Here is a 21,986-nt window from a genome sequence, read left to right on the forward strand (position 1 = left end):
GGAGGTCTTGACATGCATGCAGACAGAAGTATGCATGCACAGAAAGTTACAGCATGACTGTTTTAGAAGGAAGCGAGGCAATAAAAATGGCAATGTTTATAATGGAAGTGGTGACGTGAAAAGCTGAAACTTTCTAAAAGTAATGTGAAGTGTCTCACAGGGTACGTTCTTATACATGATAGGAGATGGTTGAATACAAATATTGCCAATGACCTAGTAAGCATTACCTCAAAACAGTGAGATAAATAATAGCATGATATGGTGCCGGTGGATAAGTCATACCAAAGACTTAAAAAATGGTAAATGCTGCTTCCTTGCTTGAAAAAAGAGCACGGACAATCCCCTTCAGTTGGCATCCATGGTGAGGACGAAATTCCTCTTGAGGAAATGTCCCGCTGAGTACGGTGAGAGAAAAGCGGCGCCATTGTTATGACGTCGCTGGTACCCGAAGTATCCCGGGAAGTGATGGTAGTGACGGCACTTCTCCCAAGCTCAGTGGCTGTGTAAAGTATTTATCTCGTCAGTATGTCCGTGTGGGTGTGTGCGTATGTGTGTGCACGTCAGCTCTATTACGAGCCTTAGCCCATGTATATTAAAAAAGCCTTTACTGAAAAGGTCATGGTCCCCAATGCCTTTCTTCCCCCATCCACAATTTCCTCCATAGCAGATTGCTCTCCTTCTGTAGCATGTGGATTTCTCTCCCACTTATGCTGACACCTATGACCTTGACACCTCAGCAACTCAATTCAACGGCTTCAGCACTATAATCCTCAAGACCCACGCTTCAGCCCATATCCTCTCCTATTTCCTCACCCTTCTCGAAATATTTCTCAAGTGGTCTCCTGCCTTTCTTTCAGAAAGTTGCAAAAGTCACCCCTAATTACAAAAAGGGTTCCAACTCTGATCCACTCGACGACAGAAAGGTCAGTCATCTCCCCCATCAAAAGCAAAGTGATGGAATCCATCATTGCTGCACACCTCAGGCATTATTGCATCTTCACCTTATACTCTCTTTTATCATCAGTTCGGCTTCCACCACCGCTATTCTATCGCGGATACATTGCTTCTTTTAACTCAACAATGGAAGGATGCACGAAATCCCAAGTATAAGATCACAGGCATATTCCAAGTTTTCAATCATCTTTGGCAACAAACATTACTATCAAGCTGTCTGCTCAAGGTATTCAGGGGTTTCTCCTTGAATGGCTATCAGATTTTTTTTCTTTCTGAATGCAGAAACATCAAGGGTTGCTCTTGATGGCATTCTCTTGATTTAATTATTTATGTTGATATCTATGGCAGTGTCCTACAAGGAAGTGAACAGACACAAATAATTTTCCTTATTCTTCAAGCTTCTCTACAAGTTCTTCCAAATGTGAATAATTTCGCATGTTTGCAAACTCGGTGCACGTGCAATAGCAGCAAAGAAGAATAGACTCATTTATACTCTATGAACATAATTATGAATCAAAATAAACACAATTATTTCCGATTATGTGAGGCAGTTTTGAATGCAAAGCTTAAATGTGGATTGTTTGCTTCATTGACACAGATTTCACTTAGAAGTACATAAATACATGTGTACCATTGCTCTGTAACTGATCATGTTGTTATTGCTTTTGGCACTTACTCAATGTTTTACCATCAATAAATACTTTCAAGGTTGTGCCAGGATTCCAAAATACACTTTACTAATATTACAAATGTGGCTTTGATTGCCCTGCAGGTTTGCTTTTCTTGGAAACAATTTGCTTTTTTGCTTCTTTAACTTAAAAAAAACAAAATTGTGAATGAGACTTGTTGAGGTCATCTTTCAAGCTTAATTTGGTCTTTTATCAATTCCAATGATTTGTACAAACTCCTCCACAAACCAGAATGGCACTTGGGAGACCACAAACCTCCGCCAGGCTTTTACGTTTTGTATCCCTTTTACTTTTATGTTTCCAAGGGTGTGGTGCTGACCGGGCCACCGTGGTGTTCGCATTACAGCCCAACCGAATATCGTCGCTTCGTGGCTACTTTCCGCCGCCGAAATCCAGCGCGGCTTGGGAGATTCTGCCCCTGTTTGGAGAACACCCAGCGAGGCCTTCATCGGGGCCGAGCGAGCAAGGCTTCCACTGCCGAAATCCAGCGCGGCTTGGGCGATTTTGCCACTGTTTGGAGAACACCCAGCGAGGCCTTCATCGGGGCCAAGCGAGCAAGGGCGTGTCGGGACCTGGTTCGCGCCATTGACCGAGTGGTTCGCACCAACCGGTGCTGTTTTCGGATGACCTGCTGATGTCCTTGGACTTCGCGCCAGGCTCTGGGCCGATTGGGCCGACGTGCATCGAAGTCCTTTCCAAGGGTGTGGTGCTGACCGGGCCGCCGTGGTGCTGACCGGGAAAACGTGGTGTGGTGCTGACCAGGCTGACGTGGTGCTGAACGGGCAAACGTGGTGTGGTGCTGACCGGGCTGACGTGGTGCTGACCGGGCAAACATGGTGTGGTGCTGACCGGGCTGACGTGGTGCTGACCGGGCAAACGTGGCGTGGTGCTGACCGGACCGCCGTGGTGCTGACCGGGCAAACGTGGTGTGGTGCTGACCGGGCCGCCGTGGTGCTGACCGGGCAAACGTGGTGTGGTGCTGACCGGGCTGACGTGGTGCTGACCGGGCCGCCGTGGTGCTGACCGGGCCGCCGTGGTGCTGACCGGGCCGCCATGGTACTGACCGGGCAAACGTGGTGTGGTGCTGACCGGGCCGCCATGGTGCTGACTGGGCAAACGCGGCGTGGTGCTGACGGGGCCCCCGCAGCCGTGATGCCCTCCCCCCACCCCCCGCAGAATTTCCATGTTTTAAACGTTTCCCAGTGTGTACCCTGGATTTAGAATAGGTACACCGTATCCCTGCGTGTCGTAAGAGATGACTAAGAGGGTTGGTGTCAGGAAGGGCGTCCGGCCATAAAAAAAAACATTGCCTCAAAAAGAGAACCATGACAATTACAACGACATATGGGCAGGGTACAGCCCGAAGTGGAGATCGGTTTCTGAGGTTTAGGACATGGAATGTAGGGACAATGACAGGGGGATCAGGAGAAGTGGTGGAAGTATTGGTCAGAAGAAGAGTGGACATATGTTGTGTGCAAGAGACGAGATGGGAGGGAAGTGGTGTGAGAATGGTGAAGGGTAGGCAGGGACAGAAATACAAGTTTGTGTGGCAAGGGTGCCTGGAGGGTGTGAATGGTGTTGGTGTCCTGTTTTCTGAGGAGTTTGTAGACAGTGTGGTGAGTGTGACTAGAGTGAGTGATAGGTTGATGATGGTGAAAATTATGATTGGAAAGCTCTTGGTGAACGTCATCTCGGGATATGCTCCGCAGGTTGGTCGGAGCGATGAAGAGAAGGACAAGTTCTGGTGTGCGATAGAGAAGCTGATGGAAAATGTGAAAGATGAGGAAGTTGTTGTGGTAGGAGGAGACCTAAATGGACATGTGGGAAGGAGTATGGATGGTTTTGAGGGGAGTTCATGGGGGTTACGGATATGGAGTGAGAAATGGAGAAGGTGAAAGGATTTTGGACTTTGCTGATGGAGCTGATTTGTTGATTTGTTATACTCAGTTCCAGAAAGAGGATAATAAGCTTGTTACATACACGTCAGGTGGGTCGACGACAACCGTCGACTACCTGATGGTGCGTAGGCGAGATAGGGGGCACCTCCGGGACAAAAAGGTGATCCCGGGGGAGGAGGCTGTTTCACAGCACAACTTGGTTGTCTGCGACATAAGGGTGAAAGGTGCGAGGAGAGCTCGGCGGGTGAAGTACCAACCGAGAATGAAGGTGTGGAGGTTGAAAGAGGTGACAGTAAGGGAGGCATTAAAAGAGAGACTGAGTAGGGTAGAGGATTATGTGGTTGAGCTTGAACGTGGTTGGATGTCAATGAAAGATAGTCTGTTGGGAGCCATTGGCGAGGTATGTGGATGGACAAAAGGACCACCGAGGCACTCGGAAACATGGTGGTGGGATGATGAAGTTGGAAAGAGGATTGACGAGAAGAGGAAGAAGTTCAAGGCGTGGCAGAAGGCGAAGGGTAGGGGAGCAGAAACAGCAGAGCATGAAAGTTATAAGGCAGCCAAGAAGGCTGCAAAGAAAGATGTAGGAAATAGCAAAGGCGCAGGAGGCATGTAGGAAAATGTTCGGAGAACGCTTGGATTCGGAAGAGGGTCAGAGAGCAGTATTCAGGATTGCAAAGCAGATAGCGAAAGAGAGGTGTGATGTGATGGGGGTGAGTTGCTTGAAGGATGAAGTGGGACAAATCGTTGTGGACCCAGATGGAATTAAAGGAAGATGGAAAAGATATATGGAAATGCTGTTGAATACAGAGAATGAATGGGATGGCAACATAGAGAGTAACCCAGTTTTCGGACCGGCAGAGAAGATAACTGAGAAGGAAGTTGAGGAAGCGATAAAAGCAATGAAGAGTAGAAAAGCGGGAGGGCCGACGGGAGTTGTGGGAGATATGTTGAAGGCAGCAGGAAGTTGGGGTGTGAAGAGAATGACAGAGATCTGTAATCTGGCGGTGAAAGAAGGCCGCATTCCAGTGGATTGGGAACTGAGTACCCTTGTCCCTCTATACAAGGGGAAAGGTGACCCTCGAGAGTGTGGCTCATACCGAGCGATAAAGTTATTGGAGCATGGAATGAAGGTATTGGAAAGGGTGTTGGAGAGGATGAGGAAGAAAGTGAAGATCGACGAAATGCAGTTTGGATTTATGCCAGGAAGAGGAATGACAGATGCGCTTTTTATTGTGAAGCAGTTGCAGGAGAAATACATGGAGAAGAGGAAGAAGTTGTTTCTTGGGTTTGTTGATCTGGAGAAAGCATTCGATAGGGTTCCACGCAAAGTATTGACATGGGCAATGAGAAAGTTAGGAGTGGAGGAATGGTTGATCAGAGTAGTGATGGCAATGTACAAAAGAGAGCGCACAGCTGTAAGGACGAAGGACGGGAACAGTGGTGAGTTTGAAGTGAAGGTGGGAGTGCATCAGGGGTCAGTACTAAGTCCACTACTATTTGTAGCTGTGATGGAGGTGCTGGCTCAGAACGTAAAGGAGGGTTTACCGTGGGAGTTGTTGTATGCAGATGATCTGGTGTTGATTGCGGAAAGTATGGATGGACTGAAGGAAAAGATGAACAAGTGGAAGGAATGTATGGAGACAAAAGGTCTGAAGGTGAATATCGGAAAGCCGAAGGTGATGGCAAGTGGTAAAGCATGTGGTGAGGTGGAAAGAACTGGGAAGTGGCCCTGCGCTGTGTGCAGGAAGGGTGTCGGAGTGAACTCCATTCAATGTACAATGTGCGCTGAGTGGGTTCATCAAAAATGTAGTGGTCTGAGAGGGTCATTAACCACTGTGGCAGCTACATTCAAATGTTTGATGTGCACAGAGGGAGCTGCACATGGAGGAAATGTTGAGTTGGATCTTGGAGACGGCGTGAAGCTGGAAGGTGTGAAAACATTTTGCTACCTCGGAGACATGCTGAATGGAGAAGGTGGATCAGACTCGGCAACGGTTACTAGAGTGAGATGTGCATGGAAGAAGTTTCGGGAACTGAGTGGCGTGCTGACGAGGAGGGGAGTGTCGTTGAAGCTGAAGGGAAAGGTGTATGCTGCATGTGTGAGAAGTGTTATGATTTATGGGAGCGAGACATGGGTAAGGAACGTAGAGCAGCAACGAAGGTTGGAAAGGGTGGAAATGCAAATGGTTCGATGGATGTGCGGAGTATCGTTGAGAGAGAGGAAGACAAATGATGAATTGCGAAAAATGATGGGAATAGAGCCTGTGATTGATACTGTGAAGAGGAACAGGTTGAGATGGTTTGGTCATGTGTTGAGGAAGGATGAAAGTGACTGGATGAGAAGAGTGATGGAAATGAATGTAGAAGGAAGTAGAGGACGGGGAAGACCGAGAAAGACTTGGCTAAAGATGGTGGAAGAAGAAATGCGGGCAAGGGGGTTAACAAGGAGAGATGCAGAAAATAGGGCAAGATTGAGAAGATTGTCATGGGGACCGCAAGGCTAACCGCTGCTCTAGCAGGGAAAATGACCTTAAAATGCATGTTGTGTGTGTGTGTGTGTGTTGTGTATCTCACTGATAGGCCAGATCTGAATCTGGACCTGAATCTAAAATCTAATCCGCGTGGTCTTGTCACTTACGCAACTCATCCACCAAGTTGTCATAATCCGTCCACAACTTTTTGAAACACCGTGCTCTATATCGTTTTTGGCTCTATCTCTCAATGGTGAAGAATCACTTAAAAATACATCGTTTCTGAATCCGCAACCAGATATTCACCAAAACCTAATCTATTCGTCCTTGTCACACACATCCTGTCCACCAATGTTTGTCAGAATCCATCCATAACTGTTTGAGATGTCCTGCTCACAGACACACAGACAAGGGTGAAACATAACCTCCATCCACCTTCAGTGGCAGATGTAATAAGTAAGAAAATGTTTTCCCCAAATAAGTAGAATTTCCTGGTTTCTTTGACTCGGCTGTAATCAGATAGCATTTCCTCGCTCTCCCCGTGACATTAATTCTCAATCCAATCTCCCACGAATGTCTCTCCATGGTTTGCTTTCAAGTCCCAGCCATATTTTTGAAAACAATCATCATCAGCACTTCCCTGTGCAATCTATAAAAAAACACAACTTCAGCAGAAACAGAGAGAGGAAAATGTACAAAGAAAGTCGGCACTAACAAGGCACAGCAGGGGGCATGCAGTTAACAAGTGCAAAAAGCAGAGAACACAACAGAAGTGCGACAGTTCCAACAAGATACTGACAAATTTGCGAGCACAAATGAGCAACTGAAGCAGCAGGAAGTATGCAAAGAAGTTTTGTGCATTTATTATATAATCCAAAGGATTCTCAGTCGCTGAAGTAAATGAGCAAAGCGTTTTTGCATAATCCAGATGGGTCAAGGTGCAACTTGAACTCGAGAGCTGTTACTGTTGCAGCTCATATGCCTTGTAAAGAAGATATTTATGGAGAAGTGAATGAAATGGGTCATAAAAAGTTAACTGTAAAAATCACCTGCTTGAAGACTTCATCACCAAGCTCTGATGCTTCAAACAATTTTTCTTGTGTGCTGGAGGGAGAAAAACGCTATGTGATCCTGAGAATGAAAATGTGAGTGCATCCGCAGAGAAAATGTACCATACTCACACTCGAGTAAACCGAGCTGATGAGAGCCCTCGTCTGATGTCAGGAATTGTGGACAATCACCAACAAAAGTAACGTCAAAATAGATTTGAAAATAGTACAGAAAAATTAGGTGCAGCTGAGTTGTGTCAGAAAATCTGGAACAACGGTGGAGGAAGAAGGAAAGTTACCTTATCCAATGTTGAGTGAAAGCACTGAAATGATATTATTATTATTATTATAATAATAATAATAATAATAATAATAATAATAAATCTTTATTGTCCCATATTCAGGGAAATTATTATTTGGTTCCTTTGTGTTGGGTTCTCCAGGGTTCCTTTGTGTTGGAAATTTAAACAAGGGCACACCACCACGATTTGAAAAAACGGTCGTAATGGTTAGAAAAAGAGGTTTGAGCTTCATGAAGAAAATGCAAAGCCAATGACAAGTGTTTCAAGAGTATTTCTCACATATACCAGTGAGGCCTCCTGTGGAGGCTTACCGATTGTGCTGACAAGTTGTCAGTGTAAGGTGTTTTGTTTATAACAAATGTAAATGTGGATTTTATTTCCACCATTGTGTGCACTATTTCTTTTTTTGACTCCAGCAAAAAAGTAATTAAAGTAAAAGTCAAACTATATGCACCAGCAAGCCAGATGAATGAAAATAGCTGGTGCAATGGTTAGAGGGTTCGCTCTAAGTATGGGAGGTCGGCAGTTTAAACCCCAGCCGTGTCGTAGCAAAGACTATAAAATGGAACGTGCTGCTTCCTTGCTTGATGTTCAGCATTTAAAAGGATAAGAGCACAGACAATTCCCATAGGTTGGTATGCACCGGGAGGAGGAAATTTCTCCTTAGGAAATGCCCGGCTGAGTGCGGTGAGAAATTGGTGTGATGTCGCTGGTACCCAGAGTATCCCAGGAAGTGACAGCACTTCCTCCAAACTGTGACTGTGCTTGTCTGGTTTAATAGTCTTGTATTGTATAGTTTATGTTCGTCTGTATGGCCATGAGCATGGCAGCTCGACTACGAGCCTTCGATAATGTTTTAAAAAAAAAGGATCAAAATAAATTAGCAAACAATCTCTCCACAACATACACATTATTTTAAAGGAAGGATCTGATGTGGTATATCATTATACATACCCCCGGCATGAGGAAGACGCCCCGACGAGTACAAGCGCAGCGATAATGCCAATGCGTTTGTACTTGGTTGTGGCACTCGACAGCTGTTTCCTAACAACAATGTGCAGCTCGTCCTGGTAGGTTGGGGGAGTGGCGTTTGGGGCACACACTAAGTCACATGGGCCATGGCTCTGGGTTAGACCTAGTGGCATGAACAGAACCTGCTTCATATGGAACTTTAGTGAAATCCAATTTGGCATCAAAAGGCCCCGCTTGCAGCACTTTCCTTTCACGCGAGATGAGGCTTGGAAAAGTTTTACTTTAAAGCTATTACTCACAAACTACTGTGGACAAAATGAAGGCAGGAGAAAGGAAAACAGATGAAGGCCAAAATTGAAGATCTGTTTACAAGACTACAGGCCATGTTTATGGAACAAATCGGAATATTAAAGAAGAATCGTTTCAGTCATTGTTGGACTTTTTGCATTTTGTTTTATTTTTGAAGAAGAAGAAGAAGACGAATAAAAGTAGAAGAAGGTGTCCCCTTTATCAGAAGAGATCAAGAAGAAGAAGGTAAACAAGTAAAGATATTCAAAGTACACCGCCCCCATGCCAAATAATTAAATATCCCACAGCATGGCATTGCCAGGGCGCCTCGGGCGCCCGGCAATAGCGCAGTGCAGCTCATAGAGAGTGCATTGGGAGGGAGAGGTGTACAATACTTGATTGATTAATTGCATAATTAAAATCAATAAAAGATTATCATAAAATATTTTCTTAATCAATTGGCTAATAGCATAACGAAACCACTACTGCTTCATCCGAAGATGCATCTTTTAAAAATGTAATTAAATAAGTCATTAATAAAAAATTAAATAATTAATTGATTTATCAATAAATAATCAATCAATGAAATGATTAATCAATAAATCAAAAATATCCTTTATGGCCACATCACCTGGTCACTGTCATGTCCAAATATTAGCTTCCTAGCTCAAAAGGTGCCTGAGATATTGCCCAGATGAGAAAGAAAATAAATAAATGATTAATAATGAAAAAAAAATAAAAATAATCATAACAAAATTAAATAGTTAATCAATTGGCTAATAGAATACATAAACCACCACCATTTCATCAGAATCTGTAACTTTAAAAAAATAAAAAATTAGTCATTAATCGAATAATTAAATAATTAATCGATTAATTAATTAATTGATGAATCAATAAATCAAAAATAGCCTTTGCAGCCAAATCACTTGGTCATTGGCATGTCCAAATATCAGCTTCCTATCTCAAAAGGTGCCAGAGATAATGCCCAGAAGAGAAAGGAAATATATAAGTACTTAATTAATCGCTAATAATTAAATAACTCATCAATTAATTGATAAATCAAAAAACAAAAAATACCGTTTTTGACAAAGTACTTGCTCACTATTGTGCCGAATTTCCGCTTCCTCGCTCAAAGGATGGCTGAGATATCGCCCGGACAAACAAGAAAGAAAGAAAGAAAGAAAGAAAGAAAGAAAGAAAGCAAGAAAACAACCAGAGTGAAAACTGAGTACTCCCTTTCAGCGTGCGTCACTGCCTTTTGTGCCCGGCAATGACGTTTTGCAGTGCCTGGAGATGGCATAGGAAAGGAGCGGTGTACAATATAGGGAGGCTAAAAATAAAACAGGTAAAATAAGATAGTGCATGGAAAAAGAAAAGAAAGATTGTGGAGGGATACAACATTTGACCTTCTGAAAATGGAGTCTAACACTTGTACAATAACACACAATTCCATACAAAGATGCACCCACTCAATGTTCAATGTAGAGAGAAAAAGGTCCAAAAATGGTATTCCTGACCTACACAATGAGAAGTGGGGAGATGAGATGACATGACCTGCTTCTTTAGTAGAGCTGTCTGCAAATAACTCAGCTACTGTTGTGAATACCAGTTTGTACAGTAGAGTGTATGAAACGACCAGTTTTTGAAACATATTCTCATATTGATCGAGTCATACTTTTTATTATATATTTTTGTACACCGCACCTTTCCTATGTCAGCTCCAGGCATTGCAAATCGTCATTGCTGGGCACCGAAGGGGGCTCGGCAGTGACGCACGCTGAAAGAGAGTACTCAGTTTTCACTCTGGTTGTTTGTTTTCTTGCTTTCTTGTTTGTTTGTTTGTTTGTCCGGACGATATCTCAGCCATCCTTTGAGCTAGGAAGCTGAAATTTCGGCACAATAGTGAGTAAGTCATTTGTCAAAAACGATATTTTTCGTTTTTTGATTAATCAATTAATTGAGGAGTTATTTAATTATTAGCGATTAATTAAGTACTTATTCAATTAATCAAATTTCCTTTCTCTTCTGACCATTAACTCAGACACCTTTTGAGTTAGGAAGAAGCTGATATTTGGACATGCCAATGACCAGGTGATTTGGCTGCAAAGGCTATTTTTGATTTATTAATTAATCAATTAATCAATTAATCGATTAATTATTTAATTATTCGATTAATGACTAAAACTTTTTTTTTTTTAAGTTACAGATTCTGATGAAATGGTGGTGGTTTATGTGTTCTCTGACCGAATTGATTAATAATTTAATTTTTTTAATGATTATTATTTATTTATTTTCATTATTAATCATTTATTTATTTTCTTTCTCATTTGGCCAATATCTCAGGCACCTTTTGAGCTCGGAAGCTAATATTTAGACATGAGTGACCAAGTGATGTGGCTATCAAGGATATTTTTGATTTATTGGTTAATCACTTAATCGATTAATTATTTATTGATTAATCAATTAATTTTTTTATTTTTTATTGATGAGTTATTTAATTAAATTTCTAAAAGATACATCTTCGGATGAAGCACTAGTGGTTTAGTTATGCTATTAGCCAATTGATTAAGAAAATATTTTGTGATAATCTTTTATTGATTTTAATTATACAATTAATCAATCAATTAGTGTACACCTCTCCCTCCCAATGCAGCCTCTATGAGCTGCACTGCGGTATTGCCGGGCGCCAGAGGCACCCCGGCAATGCCGCGCTGTAGGATATTTAATTATTTGGCATGGGGGCGGTGTACTTTGAATGTATCTGTGCTTGTTTATTTTATTTTTACACTTGCCCTATATAGCATTTCTGTAAAATATTTCGTATATTGGACTCCCCAATATGATTGGGTAAAACTCCCGCTAATGGGGTACCCCTGCTTTGGCCAAATGTGAGATTTTTCTAATTTTATAAAAGTAAGAACACTTTCTTGGAGCAATTCAGGGTCACTGACTCCAAAAATGGCCTCTAAGAGGTGGCGGTATCAATGTTGGAAATTCTTTTAGCTCAATCTTTTTGAAAATTGGGTAATCAGGTAACCAACAAGAACCGCCTTTGGAGGCCATTTTTCCCTGCGAGGCGGGGGTAGGCCTTTTTTGGCCACCGTGGTCCCCTTTTTGAAGCAATGTTTTATGGCCGGATGCCCTTCCTGCGGCCAACCCTGTTAGCTGCCTCTTGCGACAGACAAGGAATTACCAGTGTACTGGTCCTCAATTTGCCGACCTCGGAAGGATGACAAGCTGTCAGCCACCCTGGCGTTAATTCAGTGATCAACCAAGATTCGAACCCAGGGTCCTAGGATCCCAGGCCAGCACCCTAACCACTAACCACCAGGCTTCTAATCGGGTAACTGACGAACCAAAAAAAAAATAATTTTTCAATTTTTTTTATTATTCTCTCTTTGAAGATGACAAGTTGATACATTAGTGGGATTTCCCCCTGGCTTCATAAATTATGGCCTATGTGAAGCTGGCCTGTTGTGTCGGTGTCAGCTTGAGTCGAGTTCCAGGGAAACCAACTTCGGACTGTGTAGAATACCGTGGGGGATGAACACCGGAGTGCCAGTGTGCTCGCTGTGATGATGGCTCCGAATGGAAGTCACAGTGGTCGTCTGAGTGGCAGTCGCATCACTTCCATCGATGCTGCTGGCTGCCACCTCACTGTTGTCTGCCAACGAAATGATGGAACTAGCAGCATCAATTTTCTGCACCTTCAGCTTGTGCTGTTCTTCTTCTACCTGCGCATGAACCTGACTACAGTGCACCTTCTGTGACAGGAACTTGTTGTAGGTGCCAAAAGATTATAAGCGATCACTTTTCATTGACTGCAGGAACAGGCAATCCTCTGGGTTCGTGACCAGCTGCTCAATGTTGACCGGCCACAACCGGAAGTTCGCATCCAGTCGTTGTTCCATGGCCTGTAGCTTAATGTGCAGTCACACTATAACGTATAGCAGTAACTTATGCCGACGTATGTGAATTTTCACCAACACGCTGGTGTACGTTGACAAGTTAGGAGTAGGTTTGGTATAAGTTGTATACGTTAAAAGCACGCTGGTATAAGCTGGCATACGTTGTTGTACGCAGAGGCCGAAATAAATTTTTGTGCATGCACAAAAATTTTGGACATATGCCGACGTCCTCTTCATAGGTTAGACATACGTTAAATACGTTAGAGGTAGGTTACTCATACGTCGAGATACGTTGGCATGAAGGTGTACCGTACAGCTAACTTATTGATAACCTATGAGTAACTTACTTCTAACCGAAATCTAACCTATATCTGACGTATCTGCAACGCATATTGACGTATTCGACGTATGTCTGACGATGGAGTAACTTATTGAACGTGTTTCTACCGTACAACTAGCGTATTATTGGCGTTTTGCCAGCGTTTTGCGGTCACTGTATATATGGGGGCCTGTGAGTAGCTCACCATCACTTCTCCACCCGTCATCAGAGAAGATGGAGGATCCTGAGAGGCTTCGACAAGAATACCAACAAGTCGTTCTCCAACATCAGTATGACATCATCGAATTGGCACTTCACCAGATCCGTGCCAATAGGATGAGGAGGAGAAGAGGTCAACGACGGGGGAAGGTCTGGGTCAGACCATGGATCGGGAGGCGACGGCAGTTTGGGCTATACGACCAGCTTCTGGTGGAACTCCGAAACGAGGACCAAGCATCTTTCAAGAACTTCATGCGGATGTCCCCCGAGATGTTCGACGAGCTGCTAGCCAGAGTGGGTCCCAGGATCACCAAGCAACAAACCTGGTACAGGGTTCGTTTTCTTGGGTGCCATGTTGATGTTGATAGCTCGCGGTACGTAGAGATCGGCGCCGTATTTATGCAGAACGTCACGTGATTGTCGGCAACACGCCGAGCGCGCTGCGCATAGGTTTCTCATAAGTTACTCATACGTTGGGCATAAGTCGAGAACGCTGGACATATGCTGTGATACGCTGTCATAAGTTATATATAAGTTAGTGATAGGTTACTAATAGGTTAGACATACGCTATGTATACGTTCAATATGTTGTGCATACGCCCAATTTATTCATGCTGTAGAATTTTCGATGCTTTTTTGGGCGTATGCCGACGTGTTGACATTATTTTATGATTTTTCATACGCTAGATATAAGTTTCTCTAAAACGTCATAGTGTGACTGCACCTTTAGCGAGCAGAGCCGGGGTTGATATACGTGCAGTCAGGATCTCCCTCATTTTGCAGTTGGTGTCCAGAAGCTGAATGAGCAAGATGCACACCTGGTGGTCAGAGACAGTGGGTATGTTGGCCTTCTTGTCGTCGGCGACCTGGGCCCAAGACGGGTTGTGCAGATGCCTATTTGGGGGTAACACCAGGAGAGCTGGTGTACTTTGCCACCAAACCCTTCTCGATGAAATGCATGATACAGTGCAGGACTTGACGGCAGGTGAGGAGACTTATTCCCGTTATCTGTGTATCCTCCTTATTGATGAGCCCAAACCAAACACAGCACTGGCTTGTCATGTTGCCATCGGTATTCTGGCCTTGAGAGAGTCCGAACTGTCCAGCATACGAGCAGGTGTCAGCTGAGGTGTAGCAGATGGTGTATGGCAAATGATGCCCATTAGCGGGGGTACCCAATTTTTACCCGATCATAGTGAGAGCGTCTAAACAAAATCGAAAATCCGAAATATTTAACAGAAAAGCTATATGGGGCTAGTGTGAAAAAAAAAAAGTATGACGATCAATATGACAATATTTTTCAAAAACGGGCCGTTTGATACACCCTTTTGTACAGCAATCCCTCCATTCAGCACAATAATCGTATCATTAAAGAGTCCTCAATGTACTAATACAAGTTACTTTTCCATCAAATCCCTTAAACTGTACAAAAATTCTCATCAATTTTTAATTTAAACAAAGAAAAAACATAATATAAGGGGGAAATTTTAATCAGAATTGATCCAACACCACAAAGGAATCATTTGATCTAACTGGCAAAACATGTACAGATTTTTTCAAAGGTGATTGTAACAAAAGAAATAGAGAATGACAACCTGTGTTGTGGAAGACTTAATTGTTATAACAGTATAATGCCTAATCAAAGAGAGCAGAATATTACATCTAAAGAAAACGTTTAACATTGATCAGCTCCAGACTGAACTGCTGGACATACTGCCACCTGGATATGTGAATGGGGGTCAGAGGTCAACGAAGCAAGAACTGTAAATACTCTTCGGATCTGGCCTAAATCAAGGCTGTCAAGATAGTCCAGGATTCCCTGTAGGTAATACACACCAGTCGAGACAAATCAAGCCAGTTGGTTCAGAATCTGAAGTGGTCATTGCCGATTTAGGACAGCACAGCGGTTTAAACATTAATCACCATGTTACGTGTTAACAAAACATTAAAGTACAGACTTGGCAGGGAATTTATTGTGTTGCGGTGGTGTCTGGAGATTGTGCGGCAGACTCGTAAGAGCACATCTTTCAATAACAACTGCTGTAGAATACCGTTCATAACACAACTGCTGTTAATATCATATGGTGTGACCACATTTTTCATGTAAAACAGGTGATATACCTCTCCCACCAATGGATGGAGGCCTTCAATAACACAACTGCTGTACAACAAAACAGCACAAAAAGAAAAGCTATTTGTTATCATTAAAGGTGGTGTACGATTTTATCTATATATACAGTCACGTGAAATTTATTTATTATTTATTTATTATTATTTATTATTTATAAATACTATTTATTTATACAGTCACGTGAAAAAGTAAATACATCCCATGTAAAGTTTTGACTTTTTCAACATATTTCAACATACAGCTATTTGATCTTCATTTCAACAATATTGATAGATAAAGGTGATCTAATATAACAAATATCATGAAACATTTACATTTTGTAGTCCATTGTATCTATCTATAATTCCAGTAATCTCTGTACGTTTGTACGTCTGTACGTTTGTCTGTGACCGCTGTTTCTCGACAACCACGGGTCCGATATACTTTTAACTTGCCAGGTATATTGCTGGGGACCCAAGGATGTGCCTTTTCAAGGTTTCATATTAATCGGACAATTACTTACCGAGCTATGTCCAAAAAACGATTCAACCAATCAGAGAGCAGCGAACTATCACGTGTGCCGAACGTGGCGGACACACTCTGCCTCGGATGGCACATTTGAGAGCGTATTCATTTATTTCACGTTTGCAAACTATGTTGGCGCTATGTTGGCGTTAAACTATGTTTTAAAACTAATAAAAACCATTTCATCTAAATAGAGGGGGGGGGGGGGGGGGGGTTGTCACTGTACTCGCAAGCCGTTCGCCGTTCGCTTTGGCGTTGCGAATGGACCAAAACATTTCATGCACCAAACCATTTCATGTAAAGCGTTCGCCGTTCGCTTTGGTGTTGCGAATGGACCAAAACATTTCATGGACCAAACCATTTCATGTAAATAGAGGGGGGGATATAATTTTAGATATAGATATAGTACGGGCATGCCCTAGTAATTTAAATAAACATAAATGCAAATTTTGCATGTGGAAAAAGTAAGTACACCCTTGGCTCTAATAGGTGGTATTGCCCTATTTGGCAGAAACAACCTCAAGTAGGCGTTTCTTATAACTGTCTACCAGTCTCTGACATCAACTGGGAGAAATTTTTGCCCACTCCTCCATGCAGAATTCCTTCAGCTGTGCGATGTTTGAGGGGTTTCTTGCATGCACAGCTCGTTTCAAATCCCCCCCACAACATCTCGATGGGATTTAGATCCAGGCTTTGACTTGGCCATTCCAGAACCCCCCATTTCTTTCTTTTCAGCCATTCCTTGGTGGATTTACTGGTATGTTTAAGGTCATTGTCATGTTGCAAGGTCCACCTTCGGTTGAGCTTCAACTTTCCGACAGATGGCCTCACATTATCCTCAAGCACCCTCTGGTACAATGAAGAATTCATAGTGGATTATATGATGGTGAGCTGCCCAGACCCTGATGCAGCAAAGCTGCCCCAAACCATAATATTTCCACCACCATGCTTTACAGTTGGTATCAGGTTCTTGTGGTCAAATGCTGTCTTTGGTTTTCGCCAAACATGCCTTCTGGTACTGTGGCCAAATAGCTCTACCTTTGACTCATCTGTCCAGAGCACATTGTTCCAGAAGTGCTGGTCTTTGCCTAGGTGTTCAATGGCAAACTTTCGTCTTGTCCTGATGTTCTTTCTGGACAGCAAAGGTTTCCTCCTGGCACACCTCCCATGTAGATCAAATTTGTGCAGCCTCTTTCTAATGGTAGACTCGTGCACTTTGACATCAACAGTGGCAAGAGCTACCGGTAGGTCCCTTGATGACATTCTGGGGTTCTTAGAGACTTCTTTCAGCATCTTGCAGTCTGCTCTCGGGCTGAACTTGCTGGGGCGGCCTGGCCTGAACAAGTTGGCAGTTGTTTGGAATCTTCTCCACTTGTAGATGATCTTCTGGACAGTCGAATGATTGATTTGAAATTGTTTGGAGATCTTTTTAAATCCCTTCCCAGACTCGTAGGTATCTATAACCTTCTTTCTGAAGGCCTCAGAGAGCTCTTTTGATCTGGGCATGGTGACGCCGCACACTTCAACAACAAAGAGCAAACCAAACTAAATGTCTGAGGTTTAAATAAGACAGGTTCCTCCAAGATCCTCTCTAACGATGTTCTAATCATTTGCACCTGAGCTGGTGAATCTGATTCTAATTTTAGGTATTTGAAGTAGTGATAAATGTAGGGGTGTACTTACTTTTTCCACATGCGAAATTTGCATTTATGTTTATTTAAATTATACAATGGACTACAAAATGTAAATGTTTCATGATATTTGTTATATTATATCACCTTTGTCTGTTAATATTGTTGAAATGAAGATCAAATAGCTGTATGTTGAAATATGTTGAAAAAGTCAAAACTTTACACTTACTTTTTCACGTGACTGTATAAAAGAAAGTTTTTGTTTGTTTGTTTGTTTGTCTGCACGCGCTAATCTCCTGAACGGTGAAAGATAGGAGGAAACCTCCAAAACAAAAAATGTCGTGACGGGCCCCGGGAAGGCTATAGGCTAGGTGGCGAGGCCAGTCGAGGCCGTCTCGGCCAGACTGGGCCCATTTCGCAATTAAAAGCTGAGCTGAATTATAGTAGTCAATCTTCTACGGCCACGAGTAAAAGCTGAATTATGGTAGTAAATTCATTCAAAAAGAACAAAAAATGTCAGGACGGGCCCCGGGAAGGTTATAGGCTAGGTGGTGAGGCTGGCCGAGGCCGCCTCGGCCAGGCTGGGCCCATTTCGCAATTAAAAGCTGAGCTGAATTATAGTAGTCAATCTTCTACGGCCGCGAGTAAAAGCTGAATTATAGTAGTAAATTCATTCAAAAAGAACCCGGGCAACGCCGGGTGCTTTCGGCTCGTTCAAAATAAATTAGAACAGTTAGCAAAATATTCTACCCAGTGGCGTTGATACGGAAATGCTCGTTGCCATGTGTGGTGCAAACCTTGTGAGATAAACAAAGAGGTGCAAGGCAGGTGGAGCACAACCATGAATCGGTGGATACATTGGAATGTGAGGTGATTGTGCAAGTGCAACAGCCATGAAAGTTTAGTGCACTTGGTGAACAGAGACGTGGAGGAGTAGGAAACAGCAAATGAACAGGCATTGTACTCGGAGGGAAAAAAAGTGCAGCTGTTAGAATGTGCAACGGTGAGTGCAATGGCAGGAACGGGCTTCCAGCTGCCACCATCAGGCCATTGTGTTCACGCAGCACTCAACATAATAGGGTGATGGCTTTATACACTGTGAGGGGCCGTGGATGTTTCAAATACCATCAAGACTACCGATGATGTACATGTGATGCTCTAACTGTCTTAGCTAGTCAACCAACTTCTTCTGACAAGGTCAATAAGAAATGGAGATTTTGTTGCATTAAGTTATTGTGCTTTCAAATTAGTAATTTATTGCGGAATCTATTGTGCTATTTGTTTCGCCATAATTTCATGTCAAACCGTGTGTAACATTACGATTTTTTTTCGTAATGCTTAACAGGTATGGCATAATTAAGCCTTAATAAACCCATCAAAATGAACAACCAACAACATAACACCTTGATGAACACAGCAAAGGGAAAAAGATCGGCCGGGTAGTCTCGTGCCAGGATCTGTAATGCATCCAGTGCTGCATCCGTTTCGCTCGTGCTCCCACTGCACACGTGCATTATCAATGCTCCCAACACCTCCTGATGCACACGCATGATACAAGTAATGATGTTATGGAAGCACCGATGGCTCTGGCTTTTGTTGCAAATCTAGGGATTGCAGTTGAAATACTAACAGGAAGAAGTGGCATCAATCCAAAACAGGGATATTCAACCAAAAATTTCACATGCCCCAGACTAAATCAATGTGGAATGTTTGCATGGGGTGAAAAGACATGTGGGCGTGAAAGGCAGGTGGTTAGCAAGTCACGGGGTGTGCAAGGCAGGTGGTGCGTAAGGCAGGTGGAGCGCAAGGCAGGTGGAGCGCAAGGCAGGTGGAGCACAAGGCAGGTGGAGCACAAGGCAGGTGGAGCGCAAGGCAGGTGGAGCGCAAGGCAGGTGGAGCGCAAGGCAGGTGGTGCGCAAGGCAGGTGGTGCGCAAGGCAGGTGGAGCGCAAGGCAGGTGGAGCGCAAGGCAGGTGGAGCGCAAGGCAGGTGGAGCGCAAGGCAGGTGGAGCACAAGGCAGGTGGAGCGCAAGGCAGGTGGAGCGCAAGGCAGGTGGAGCGCAAGGCAGGTGGAGCGCAAGGCAGGTTGAGCGCAAGGCAGGTGGAGCGCAAGGCAGGTGGAGCACAAGGCAGGTGGAGCGCAAGGCAGGTGGCGCGCAGGGCAGGTGGAGCGCAAGGCAGGTGGAGCACAACGCAGGTGGAGTGCAAGGCAGGTCGAGCGCAAGGCAGGTGGAGCGCAAGGCAAGTGGAGCACAAGGCAAGTGGCACGCAAGGCAGGTGGAGCACAAGGCAGGTGGAGTGAAAGAAAGGTGGGTGAAATGGTGAGCTCAAGTGAAGGAAACCTGTTTGCAGTACGAGTCAAAGGAACAGAATGCGAGGCAGGAGAGCCGAGCCCCAAATATCGACACAATAGGTTCCGTGGAACGTAACAGGGTCTGTGCCGTAGCCAGTATTGCTGGGAAAGTATTCCGCAAGACCTGTAACAGCACAGCATAGGGTACCTGTATGTCATGAATAAGCTCCAACTTGCTTTCGACCTTGCAAGGGCTAGAAAATAAAAGTCCAATTTATAAAGTGCATTGATGAAATCACGCCAAGTGCAAATGCAGTGAACACAAGATTGAAAATGTTTTTCATAATAAACTAGAACGGAACTCTTCAACGACGACCAATATGCCTCCACACACATTATTACATCATCATACATACTTGCACAAAGTTTGATTTAAATCCCTTCAGCTGTTCTCAACTACAAAACATTTTTACCTGACATAACTTCTGACATCTGACGCCAAAATCTAATCAGTTCATCTTTGCATCAAAATATATACATACTAAGTACTTATACCAAGTTTGGTCAATATCCAATCACTGGTTCACAAGTTAGTGAAGTAACAGCATTTTTTTACCTAACGGGACCTCTGTCCTTTAACCCCTTGACCCTATAATCTAATCTATTTGTCTTCACATCATTATACATACGTTACCAAGTTTGACTTGGTTCCCTTCAGCCGTTATCAAGTTATCGTGGTAACGAAAACCTATCATGGACGGACGGATGCACAGACAGACAACCTGGAAACATAATGCCTCCAGGAACTTCGTCGACGGAGGCATAAATAAAACTGCAGCTCAAATATTTCGGTTATTGTATCAGAAATAATTGTTACAAAATAGAATCTGAAAAGAAAGCAAATTTTACTCAAATAGAGTAAAATCAGCATTCCAAAAAACAATTACATTTTGTGGGGACATCAACAACTAATATTGCAAATCATATGACCTTCTTCATTAATCAGTTTGTAGGACAAATAAAAAGTTGCATTATGTAAAAAATAACTAAACCACTTTGTTGAAGATAATAAAAGTGCACGGCACCATTGTGAGCCCATCAAGCAATGTTGCACAATGTATGCTCCATCATCACCCTCCCAGCATTTTAGCTACTGTTTCATGAGTTGGGAAAAAAACGTGTAAACGAGAACAGCACTCGGTCGAGCGCATACCTCCGCCAGGCTTAACAGTTTACGTTCTGATTCCCAATGATAGGCCACATCTAGATCCAGGTCTAGACCAAAATCGAATCGGCTTGTTCTTGTCACCTGCCCAACTCATCCACAAAGTGTTGTCAAAATCTGTACACAACGTTTTGAGATATCCTGCTCACAGACAGAAAAACAAACAAACAGACAGACGGGTGAAAACATAAGCTCCGTCGACCTTCGGTGGCAGAGATACTTTAAAAAAAGCATTTCTATTCTCGGGTTGAATCGCAACTGAAGCTTAAGAAAACGACCTGGTATTACAGAAGTTGTGGGTTCAAAACTGGCTGAAGAAAGCAATGTTGAGGATTTCGAAACTGAGCCAGCATGTTCGCAGGAATATCTCGATCATTGCTGAGTTGATGCTCTTGGATCGTTGGAACCAATCTAGCTCATGAATTACTTTCAGGGAAGAGTTAATCTGTGTGTTTCACCTTGTGACGCCAGTCCACACAGTGTGATTGACACAATGCCTTCAGGTATGACCTGGGAGGATTAAAATGGTCCTATGAAAAAGGAAGCCCCCACCACCCAAGAATTGTGAATTAAAAATATATATTCACAACCAAATGAAAGTTGGCATGAGGAAAAAAGCTCAGGATTCACATTTCAACAGAAGAGTTGCTTTCCACATGAGAGTTCTCACGCACCACACAAAGGTGTTTAAATAGTTCCATGTGAAGGAAAATGGGGGGCAGGGATGGTGGTGCTTCAGTGCTTACAAGTGAGAATTAAAACAAAGATTAACCCATGGATGGAGATTTCCCAAATACTGACTACTCAGTATATTTCTGTCCATGTCTTCTTATACAAAGTCATTGTATCAAATCCAGTCCGACAGGATGGTGCACAGGTCGCACATTTACCTTGGAGTCATCTAATGTGGGCTTGATTCCCAACCCCACTACAAACTGTTGGATTGGTGGTTCACAGGCAGGGAGTTGCATCACAATGTGCGCCGTCCCTTGGATGGACATTAAGCTGGGTGTCCGGTCTGAAAACAGTAGATGGTAGACGTTAAATATCCCGTTGTATCTTTTGATGAATAGTAGGTGAGGTATCGACTGCATCCTGGCCAAAACTACTAATTCCAGCTCTAACCAG

The 21,986-nt window shown here is 43.3% G+C and overlaps 1 protein-coding gene across 3 annotated transcripts in view; it reads right to left on the minus strand.

The window, feature by feature from the left end:
• The window catches only part of FANCD2 (FA complementation group D2), a 340,198-nt gene that overhangs the window by 211,595 nt on the left and 106,617 nt on the right, over positions 1–21,986 (minus strand). For all 3 annotated transcript variants that reach the window (XM_078776144.1, XM_068112928.2, XM_078776145.1), the window contains 5 exons: positions 19,683–19,817; positions 18,745–18,876; positions 14,796–14,894; positions 8,321–8,433; positions 7,065–7,119 (listed from right to left, as the gene is read on the minus strand). In XM_078776144.1, the coding sequence (XP_078632270.1) occupies positions 7,065–7,119; positions 8,321–8,433; positions 14,796–14,894; positions 18,745–18,876; positions 19,683–19,817 (534 nt within the window). The remainder of the gene's footprint in view (positions 1–7,064; positions 7,120–8,320; positions 8,434–14,795; positions 14,895–18,744; positions 18,877–19,682; positions 19,818–21,986) is intronic.

The sequence above is a fragment of the Myxine glutinosa genome, chromosome 4 (assembly GCF_964187855.1).
Source record: "Myxine glutinosa chromosome 4, kmMyxGlut1.1, whole genome shotgun sequence".
Classification (NCBI taxonomy): Eukaryota; Metazoa; Chordata; class Myxini; order Myxiniformes; family Myxinidae; genus Myxine; species Myxine glutinosa.